Source organism: Oryx dammah, unplaced genomic scaffold, assembly GCF_014754425.2.
Source record: "Oryx dammah isolate SB20612 unplaced genomic scaffold, SCBI_Odam_1.1 HiC_scaffold_2, whole genome shotgun sequence".
In the NCBI taxonomy this organism is placed as follows: Eukaryota; Metazoa; Chordata; class Mammalia; order Artiodactyla; family Bovidae; genus Oryx; species Oryx dammah.
The window spans coordinates 113,906,203-113,917,916 of record NW_024070186.1 but is presented as its reverse complement, the minus strand read 5'-3'; the positions used below and the strand labels follow the sequence as shown (position 1 = coordinate 113,917,916).

Here is an 11,714-nt window from a genome sequence, read left to right as displayed (position 1 = left end):
AAGCAGTCAGCAAAGCACAAAAGCAGTCAGCTAAGCCAGGTTTCAACAGTATGTGAACCGTGAACTTCCAGATGTTCAAGCTGGTTTTAGAAAAGGCAGAGGAGCCAGAGATCAAATTGCCAACATCTGCTGGATCATCGAAAAAACAAGAGAGTTCCAGAAAAAATTCTACTTCTGCTTTATTGACTATGCCAAAGCCTTTGACTGTGTGGACCACAACAAACTGTGAAAAATTCTTAAAGGGGTGGGACTATCAGACCACCTGACTTGCCTTTTGATAAATCTGTATGCAGATCAGGAAGCAACATTAGAACTGGACATGGAACAACAGACTGGTTCCAAACAGGGAAAGGAGTACATCAAGGCTGTATATTGTCACCCTGCTTATTTAACTTACATGCAGAGTAAATCATGAGAAATGCTGGGCTGGAAGAAGCACAAGCTGGAATCAAGATTGCCAGGAGAAATATCAATAACTTCAGATATGCAAATGACACCACCCTTATGGCAGAAAGTGAAGAACTAAAGAGCCTCTTGATGAAAGTGAAAGAGGAAAGTGAAAAAGTTGGCTTAAAACTCAACATTCAGAAAACTAAGATCATCGTTTCTGGTCCCATCACTTCATGACAAATAGATGGGGAAACAGTGGAAGCAGTGAGAGACTTTATTTTGGGGGGCTCCAAAATCACTGCAGATGGTGACTGCAGCCATGTAATTAAAAGACGTTTACTCCTTGGAAGAAAAGTTATGACCAACCTAGACAGCAAATTAAAAAGCACAGACATTACGTTGCCAACAAAGGTCTATCTAGTCAAGGCTATGGTTTTTCCAGTGGTCATGTATGGATGTGAGAGTTGGACTATAAAGAAAGCTTAGTGCCGAAGAATTGATGCTTTTGAACTGTGGTGTTGGAGAAGACTCTTGCAAGTCCCTTGGACTGCAAGGAGATCCAACCAGTCCATCCTAAAGAAAATCATTCCCGAATACTCATTGGAAAGAGTGATGCTGAAGCTGAAACTCCAATACTTTGGCCACCTGATGCAAAGAACTGACTCATTTGAAAAGACCCTGATGCTGGGAAAGACTGAAGGTAGGAGTAGGAGAGCGCGACAGAGGATGAGATAGTTGGATGGTATCATCAACTCAATGGACGTGAGTTTGAGTAAACTCTGGAAGTTGGAGAGTCGGACACAACTGAGAGACTGAACTGAACTGAAGCAGAAAATTATGTTGTTTCTCAGTCACCAAGTCATGTCTGACACTTTGCAACCCCATGAAGAAAATCATAGCAGTTTAAAATTGATTTTTATCTTATAATTTTTTAAAGTTTATAAAATGATAGCAAGATAACTAGACTTATAGGTTGAATACATAGATACAGTAAGTTTTACAATTTAGGGAAAGTCTAAATCTGAATTACTCCTAAATGGGAAAAATAGTAGTACCCTTTAAGAACCGATGTGAGGGTTAAAGATAAAGTGCCTTTTAAACAAAAATAGTTTGCACTTTAATACTTTATTTCTTCTCTTTCTTCAGAAAAGTTAAAATCTACACAAATTTTACAATCCCTATAGAGTGATCTGTTCTGGTCTCTTGAGTCCATGACACCTTTTAATTCATTCTGAGTCTGATTCAGCTAAATGGTAAAAGAGGAAATTTGTCTTACATAAGCATGAACCTCCTTTTGAGAAACTAAACTTGGGTAAAAGCTTCCATCTTGTATTTTGTACAAAAGAATATTACATAGATACCAAAATAATCAAAAGGAAAAATATTCTGCACATTTAATTATACTCAAATTTCATGATAATAAAGGTACACTTAGAGGAAGTTTCACTGAAACTTGAAACTTGTTTCATTTTAATGATATAAGGAATATCATAAGGAATACATAAGGAATATCATAAATACATAAGGAATACACCACTTTCATTAAGAGGCTCTTTAGTTCTTCACTTTTTGCCATAAGGGTGGTGTCATTCCTTATGTATTAATATGTATAAATACATTCCTTAATACATAAGGAATATCATAAACAAATTTTTCTTCATCTTGAAGACATTGTTGTGCTCATTATTGTTGTGAAATTATTATTCTAATTTCTGATGTATTATACTGATCATAAAATAGAAACAACTAGATAAAATGTATCACAATATTAGACATCTTAATAAACTGTTTAGAAAAGTTTACAAAAATTATGTCTCAAAAATGAAAATATGCTAATTCTGAAAGACAAAATAAACTTTGAGTTGTACTCCATTACACTATCATTTATAAGGGAACTAAGATAAAAGTGATTTCTTAACAAGAATGCACATTCTTGCCACTTATATTCAATGTAGTTTTGGAAGTCCTAGTGATAGTAATAGGAGAATAAAAACAAATAAAAGGAATCCAAATTGGAAAGGAAGAAGTGAAACTGTCACTGTTTGAGATGACATGATACTGTACACAGAAAATCCTAAAAATAACACTAGAAAACTACTAGAATTCATCAAACAATTCAGTAAAGTAGCAAGATAAAAATTAATGTACAGAAATCTGTTTCATTTCTATACACCAAAAGTGAACTATCAGAAAGAGAAATCACAGAAATTATCCCATTTACAATCAAGTCAAAAATAATAAAATACTTAGGAATAAACTTACTTAAGGAGGCAAAAGACCTGTTTTCTGAAAACTATAAGATGCTGATGAAAGAAGTTGAAGACAACACAAACAGATGGAAAAATAAACTGTTCTTGAATTGGAAGAATCAATGTTCTTAAAATAATCATATTACTCAAGGCAATCTACAGATTCAATGCAACTCCTATCGATGGTATTTTTAACAGAAATGAAACAAATAATTTAAAATTTATATATTAACATCCAAAACAATCTTGAGGATAAAGAACAGAGCTGGAGGAATCACGTTCCTACCTTCAGGCCATACTACAAAAATACAGTAATCAAAAAAGTACAGTACAGGCACGAAAACACACATATAAATCAATAGAACAGAATAGAAATCCCAGAAAGAAACCAACACACTTATGATCAATTAGTCTACCACAGAGGAGGCAAGAATATACAATGGATCAAAGACAGTCTTTTCAATAAGTGGTTCTGGGAAAACTGGAGAGCTACATGTAAAAGAATGAAATTAGAATTCTAATATTATAGTAGGTTTAATTATAAAACAATGATTCTACATTTTTACTGATTATATTCTATACAGAGTGATTATAATATATTGGTTATATTTCCTACACTGTATATTACATCCTTAAATCTGATTCATTTTATATCTAGTAATTTTTACTTCTTAAATCTCATTTTATGTGACTCCAATAATATATGCCCTGTAATTTTCTATGTCCTCCAATGACAAAGGAGTATCCTGTGTATGGCAAATGCCCTGTGTATCACAAGCTTTCACAGACATTACCTTGTTATATGTGAAAACCCACACACCTCATAGAACCCCACTGAAAAATAATCTGCTTTAAACAATATTTACAGGAGATTCAGAGGCATTAAAGTTATTGAAGCACTGACCCCGGCACCTCCCATTGAGATCTTTGTCTTTGTTTTCCCTTGTTCCTTCAGAGATTTTTGCTTAGTAAGATTGTTCATCAGATTTAAGGTTAAGAGGCAAGTTTCCTATAGGTCTGGAAGGTGAGCTGCACTTTGCATGAGGAAGACAACTATTGGCTCCTGAAGGGAATCTACAATGGTGGCCTCATTAAAATCATGATTAGCTCAGGCAAGACCATACTAATCAGAGTACACAAAGTAACATTTTACAGATAAAATGGGGTTTGCACAAACATTCCAGAAACATCATACCTGGTGGAAAGTAGTGACATAATATGCAATTATCAACTGTTAAAACTGGAACTGTCTACACTAACTTGATGTTTGTGATTTCACAGGCTATAATGCCCTCTGGGGCAACCTGGACTTCTCCTGAATGCTCAAATCTACAGTTCCCAGAGGAACAGCTTGGTTTTGTCCTAAAGGGAATTCTTGGGCACTACTAGGGGAATTTTAGTTCTTCACTTCCTCTTTGGACAAAAGCACACAGTTACACAACTAGTTGACTCTTGGCTTTGAAGCAAATTTATATTAAGAGCATTTTCCTGTGCTTGGAAAATAAAGCCTCCAAAATTGTTATTGCCATTCCTGCACTATTATATTTTTTTCTATTTTAGAATGTTTAACATTTTGAAGCATTTAAAAAATTTCATACAAGATAGGTAAGAGAAAATACTTTTGTAATATTTACTATTCTTTACATATTGTTCTTTACATATAAAGTTAGAATTCTAAGGAATTCACAATAATATGAGGTTGGATTTACAAGATGCTAATAAAGCCAGGTGAATATGAAAAACAAATAGTGAATACTATATGTATTTTATTTTAATGACTATACTCTAAACAAGCAAAATGATTGTAAGCCTGGATTACTGCCTAAACACAGAAAATTTTTTATTATCTGTGAACTTAATTATAATGACTTCATGAGATAAATTTTTATGAACTGAAAATTAAACAACTTAAACAGTATTTAAATATCACTTCATAATGATTAGCAGCTAAGAATTCTCTCCAGTTATTCTTAATGAAAAATACACTTTATTTAATTGACGACATTCTTTGAATAAAATTTCTAAGTCACTTACATTTTAACCCCTTTATCCTTCACATACTTCTGACAATAATTTATTTGAACATTTTATATACATGTATCAGGAAATATGCAGAAAATGCTCTTCCACTGCTATTTCCAGCATTTCTGAATAAAGGATCCACATATATACTTGAGTTTGAGAATTTTCAATTACTTAGTGACTTAGGATTGCATAGAAGGAAGTCCATTCCAAAAAAAAAAAAAAATAACAACTGCAAATACTGTTGCTGATTATTTATGTAGCCTAAACTAAGTGTCAGTATTTTGCTCAATTTTATTCTGCTAAAAATAATCTGGTGGAGAAAAGCGTGTCAAGTAAAACCCGGAGGACTTCTAGAGAAATTCAGTTCTAACCAATGTAATAACAAAGATAAACTAACTCAAATATGGAAAGAGCTTTATAAGCAGAAATAGTATACTTATGGGCATCACAAAGTTTCTAAGGTAAAATTTAAGATGAAAATCTATTTCATATAAAAATTTCATACAAAAATGAAATTTTGAATAAAAGAAAAACAAAGGATTCCCATGGTTGACAGTTCTTAATGAAAACCAGAAATAAGGTAAACATTTAATGCCTACATCTTAGCCTTTCCCTTTTTACTGTCTTCAGCCTTCCTCCTACATATCCTTTCTTCTCTTCTGTGGCTTGTCTTATGTGTCTATGCCTATACTTATGCATCTATGCCTATTTCTCTTCTTCCATCTTGTGAATTTTTCACCCACCCAAATTTATCTTTCCAATTCTCCTGCTTCCTTTCTCTTCTTGATGCCTTCCTCTCCTTTTCTTGAAAACTTTAAAAAAATTATCTACAGGAAAAAAATTTTATATCTGTCTACGGTGAGTAGAACAATAGATTGTTCTCCAGATCTTGGATTCTCTACTTCATCCTTGTCACTATTTGTGCCACGTGTTTCTTTTCATTATTCTCTGGTATCAACTCCATCACATAATGGAAACTACTCTCACTAAAGTCATTTAAAAATCTCTTAATTTTCATACTCAATGATATTTATTCACTCCATGTCTCATCAGTTCATTTATTTTGGCAACCGACACTATACACTTCTTTGATCTTCTTGAGTATCTTTCGTCTCTTTATGTTCATAACCCTCGTATCTCCAGTTTCCCCTTGATTTCCTGATCATTCTGCTCTTCTGGTCTTTCTCTGTCTTTCATCACTGACAAACAGGGCTACGGGTTCCAACATGAAATGCTTTCTGGAATAGAAATTTTCTTTAACACAGAAATGCTAGTGAGATTAAAGGAATCTGTTGGGAAAATGGCAGCAACAGAAGGAAGAAAGGCAGCCAATCAACAACCAAAGTCATGTCCCAATATTAGCTCCTTGCGAGCTGTTGTCACTGGTGCTGGCTCTGATGCCACTGATCGTACTGACAAGGGAGCTGGTGTGGGTGCAGGGTGCACTTTCTGAAGCTTTCCACTGCTGCGCGGCCACCTTAGCAAAGAAAACTCTTTTTTCTCCTTGTCCCTTTGTCACTCTTTCTCTCTAAATTTCACATCCTCTGTAGGTGGATTGGACTTGCCAAATTTATATCATGTCCCCTCACTCCAGATGCAAGAAGAGTGGAAAACTCAGTTTCTGAGTCTCTGGGATTCCAGAGTAGGTGGTAGGTACCTGCCACCGGTGGCAGGAGGGTGGAAAAGAGGGTCAGATATTGGCTATACAAAAAAAAATGACATAAATCCTCTATAACCTCTTTAATATACTTTCTTATGTTTCATTTTCGCTCTCCTTCTTCACTTGGTGCACATTCTCTAGTAAAGATGTCATATACCGGTATGCTCTAAGCTACCCTCAGTCACTCCAAGACATTTATTTCTAATAAACTCAAGGAAAACTCATACCACAAAGTATATCACTTAGATGTTCAGAGATCACTATCTCCACAAACTGGTCCCTGCATAAGAGTTATCAACCTATTTTCAATGAAAAGCTACTCAAGCACCAAGAGACCCCTCTCTATTCTTCACTTACAACCATCTTCACATTCAGTATTGGTGACTCTGCAATGGCAACCCACTCCAGTACTCTTGCCTGGAAAATCCCATGGGTGGAGGAGCCTGGTAGGCTGCAGTCCATGGGGTCGAGAAAAATTGGACACAACTGAGCGACTTCACTTTCACTTTTCACTTTCATGCATTGGAGAAGGAAATGGCAACCCACTCCAGTGTTCTTGCCTGGAGAATACCAGGGACGGGGGAGCTTGGTGGGCTGCCGTCTATGGGGTCGCACAGAGTCAGACACGACTGAAGCGACTTAGCAGCAGCAGCAGCACACTCTGAATTCTTTTGTATCTACGTCTTCACCCTGTTCATCACTCTGAATATCACTTCACCCAAGGACTAGTTACTTCATATGTATTTTAATCACTTGAAAAGTAAGTTTAAAACACAGATCATTAAACTTCATTCTGAACCACTAAATCAATTTTTACAGTAAAACGTTATCATTTATATTTTGCCCAAAAAGTTACTTAGCAAATGTTTATCTGGTGTAATCTGGTTTGGAAATTAGTGGACAATAGCAACAGCTTCCTGACTTTTTTTTCCTGATTTTACTTTTTCATTTCTGTAGCCAATTTCTATAGAAACATATATTTATTTTAAAAACTCTTACAGTGTCACTCCCATCTCTTATTTTCAGTGCATATTTATAACCTGATGAAGTGTTCAAGATCCTTCACATGACATTCAATTTATTACCCAGATCCATCAAACTTCTTTTCCCTGAACCTATAGCCATGTTTCAGACAGAATTTCCTTATTACACTCAACTCTATGCTCAAACATTTATCACATATTTAGAATTTTTCATTTTTCTGAATGTGTTCACTGCTTCACATTTTTTGAATTGTATTTATTTTTATTCCAATGAAAGAGACCTCATTCATTTCAAAGATAATAACAAACTTAGAGCATTCTGATATGCATGCTTTATTTCAACTCTCTTCCACATATATTCATGTTTTAAATTCCTTGTGACTTAAAAAAAAATCATTTTCTCTATTTCATTTCAGGTAACATTCAGTGAGGACATGGAAAAGGAAAATGCAACATTGCTGACAGAATTTATTCTCACAGGACTCGTATATCAACCAGAATGGCAAATTCCCCTGTTCCTGCTGTTTTTGATGATATATCTTATCACCATCTTGGGAAATCTTGGTTTGATTGCTCTCATCTGCAATGATCCTCACCTTCACATTCCCATGTACTTATTTCTTGGGAACCTGGCTTTTCTGGCTGCCTGGATATCATCCACAGTGACACCCCAGTTGCTGGTCAATTTCTTTGCAAAGAGCAAAATGATGTCTCTCACTGAATGTAAGATACAATTTTTTTCCTTTGCAGTCAGTGTAACCACAGAATGTTTTCTGCTGGCAACAATGGCATATGATCGCTATGTGGCCATATGCAAACCATTACTTTACCCAGTTATTATGACCAAAAGACTATGCATCCAGCTATTAATTTCATCATTTTCAGGTGGCCTTTTTCATGCCATACTTCATAATGCTTTTTTACTGAGATTGACCTTCTGTAACTCTAACATACTACATCACTTTTACTGTGACATTGTACCATTATTTAAGATTTCCTGTACTGATCCTTCCATTAATTTTCTGATGGTATTTATTTTCTCTGGGTCAATACAGGTGTTCACTATTCTTACTGTTCTTTTCTCTTATACACTTATTCTTCTTACAGTCTTAAAAAAGAAGTCTGTACAAGGCATAAGGAAGGTCTTCTCTACCTGTGGAGCCCATCTCCTGTCTGTCTCTTTATACTATGGGTCTCTTCTCTTTATGTACGTGCGCCCTGGATCTGCACAAGCAGATGATCAAGATATGATGGACTCTCTGTTTTATATGGTCATAATCCCTCTGTTAAATCCAATCATCTACAGTTTGAGAAATAAGAAAGTCATAGATTCACTGGCAAAAACGTTAAAGAGAAATGCTTAGATCTCATATTAATATACTTCAGTTCAGTTCAGTTCAGTTGCTCAGTTGTGTCCGACTCTGCAACCCCATGAATCGCAGAACGCCAGGCCTTCTTGTCCATCACCAACTCCCGGAGTTCACCCAAACTCATGTCCACTGAGTTAGTAATGCCATCCAGCCATCTCATCCTCTGTCATCCCCATCTCATCCTGCCCCCAATTCCTCCCAGCATCAGAGTCTTTTCCAATGAGTCAACTCTTCGCATGAGGTGGCCAAAGTACTGGAGTTTCAGCTTTAGCATCATTCCTTCCAAAGAACACCCAGGACTTATCTCCTTCAGAATGGACTGGTTGGATCTCCTTACAGTCCAAGGGACTCTCAAGAGTCTTCTCCAACACCACAGCTCAAAAGCATCAATTCTTCAGTGCTCAACTTTCTTCACAGTCCAACTCTCATATCCATACATTAATATACTTACTACTTTATTAAAAGTCAAAAATTTGTGTAGATTAGATGTTACTCTATAGTGATTAATGCTCAAAGGTTTCACACTAATTATTGCCCTAGAGTTTTAATGATTTAAACTGAGAATATTAATAAGCATCTTAAAATGTTTATATATTACTGAAACACATAGAAAAAAATTTTCATCAAGTATTTAAGTCATACTAGAATAATTTAAGAGGAAAACAAAATATTTTACACATATGTTCTCAATGTAGCTTCACAAACACATTAAATACCATAGTCATTTATTCAACTCTGAAAAGAATTTGAATAAGATGTTTTTGATAACAATAGAGCTGTGCAGCCTGAGATTCATATCACATTTAACTTCACAGTGGAGGCAGGTTTCTATTTGAATGAACAGAGGCAAATATCAGGAATTCTGCTAGCCATCAAAATGTCTTCCATTCCACTCTATTTGGGGCATGGTGAATTTCACTTTTTGTAGGGTTTCAATTGTCATATCTCACAGAGAAACTAACAGAAATGGTAAGGACATTTAAAAACTTCAGAAAGGAGTTAAAGCAGGGAAAGTTAGGCAAAACTGTATAAGAATGTTCTTCACCAAAGTCTGTATATGAATAACTAGTAGAGGGAAGATGCCTCTCAGTGTTTATGGTATCTTGAAAGGTCATGTCCAGTTGTATTTATATGTAATAGGGTAATCTGAGAAGCTTTACTGAATCACAAAGCTAAGGGATGAAACTGTAGATTTAACTGGGATGGGCATAGAGAGGAAAAGGGAAGTGGAGGGGTAAGAAGGAAATAGTCTCAACCTTCCTACAATTTTAAAATAATGAAACTGATCAGAAAAAGAGAAGAAATATGTATAGATTATTAGAATGTGTTGTTAAGAACAAGCTGCTTAAAATGCGTAGTTTTGTTTTTGTTTAGTCACTAAGTCCAATTCTTTGTGATCCCATGGACCACAGTCCCCCAGGCCCCTCTATTCAAGGTATTTCCCAGGCAAGAATTACTGGAATGGGTGGCCATTTCTTTCTCCAGGGAATCTTCCAGACTCTTGGATCTAACCCACATCTCCTGCATTGGCAGGTAGAGTCATTACCATTTTGGGAAGCCCCAAAATGCATATTGTTGTTGTTCAGTCACTCAGTCATGTCCAAATCTTTGTGACCCCATGGAATTCAGCATGCCAGGCTTCCCTGTCGTTCACTATCTCCCGGAGTTTACTCAAACTCATGTCCACTAAGTCAGTGAGGCCATCCAAGCGTCTCATCCTTTGTCACCACCTTTTCTGCCCTCAATCTTTCCCAGCATCAGGGCCTTTTTCAGTGAGTTGGCTCTTTGCATCAGTGGCCAAAGTACTGGAGCTTCACTTTCAGCATTAGTCATTCCAATGAATATTCAGTGTTGATTTCCTTTAGGATTGACTGGTTTGATCTCCTTGCTATCCAAGGGACTTTCAAGAGTCTTCTCTAGCACCAAAGTTCAAAAGCATCAATTACTCATTGTTAGGCCTTCTTTATGCTCCAACTCTTACATCCACACATGATTACTGGAAAAACCATAGTTTTGACTATACAGATCATTTTTTGGCAAAGTGACACCTCTGCCTTTTATTTTTTAATACACTGTCTGGGTTCATCATAGCTTTCCTTCCAAAGAGCATCTTTTAATTTCATAGCTGTACATTTTTTTGGAGGTTCAGGTCACAAGATTAGATCAGATCATCTGCCTTCTTTTTGCTTCTTAAGGGATACCCCAAGCCCCAGAAAGGGAGTGAAAAATATGCTTTCATTATTTTTCACTAGGAAATCTATGCATTTGCATGTGTCCATAATGCATTCATTTTTTTTCTGTATAATATTCCCATTGTTTTAATTTTTTGTTTAATTTAGTTAAATTTCTGCTTGTTAATACATATATAGTTATGAGTCAAAGACTATATGACTAATAAAAGCAAATGATATGTATTTGTTTTATGATGATAAAGGTTTGCTTGCCTAATTGGTCTTTGTTTGAATGAAAGCACTGACATCAACCTGTGAATATATAAGCATGCTTTGTTACTTGTCAAGTCCTTTTATATTGGGTGGGTATGAAGTAGGCACTGGGGGTCTCTCAAAAACTAGGGCTTCCTGTGTAGCCTTCTCTTGAACATGTGTAATCTATGGATTCTTCTGTTCTGATATGTCTTTAAGAAAAATTCTATTTTATGCCTTGAAGAAACTCAACGCATCTCTTCACTGATGTGTTCCCATTCTCACTTCTGTTACATTTTTTTTTCATATCATATATGAAAAAAATTTTGCATATCATATATGTCATTTCAGTAGCATGTTGGAAAAGATGTGAAGTATGAATTTGCACAAAGCCAGCAATTAGAAGATATTCTGCAGAATTCTTCAAAAAGATTCTATGAAATTACATGTGTGCTCTTTAATGGTATTTAGATACAATGTATAATATCACAATGCTAAGGTTATTTAGCTGCTGATATTGGATTAAACTATTTGTTGGAAATGCTAAAACACCATTGAAATACCCTTTATTATGAAGGTGTATTAATTTGTTTAACCCAGAGAGAAAAAAGAAT

General features: G+C 35.5%; 1 protein-coding gene across 1 annotated transcript; it reads left to right on the top strand.

The window, feature by feature from the left end:
• Window positions 1–7,723: 7,723 nt before the first annotated feature.
• LOC120852887 (olfactory receptor 5H2-like) lies at window positions 7,724–8,671 on the top strand. Its single transcript, XM_040226365.1, has one exon. The coding sequence runs from the start codon at window positions 7,742–7,744 to the stop codon at window positions 8,669–8,671; it is 930 nt and encodes a 309-aa protein (XP_040082299.1). The 5' UTR covers window positions 7,724–7,741.
• The last annotated feature ends 3,043 nt before the right edge of the window (window positions 8,672–11,714 follow it).

Excerpts from the sequence above, each read along its gene's own strand:
- LOC120852887 (XM_040226365.1), top strand. The coding sequence starts at position 7,742 with ATGGAAAAGGAAAATGCAACATTGCTGACAGAATTTATTCTCACAGGA.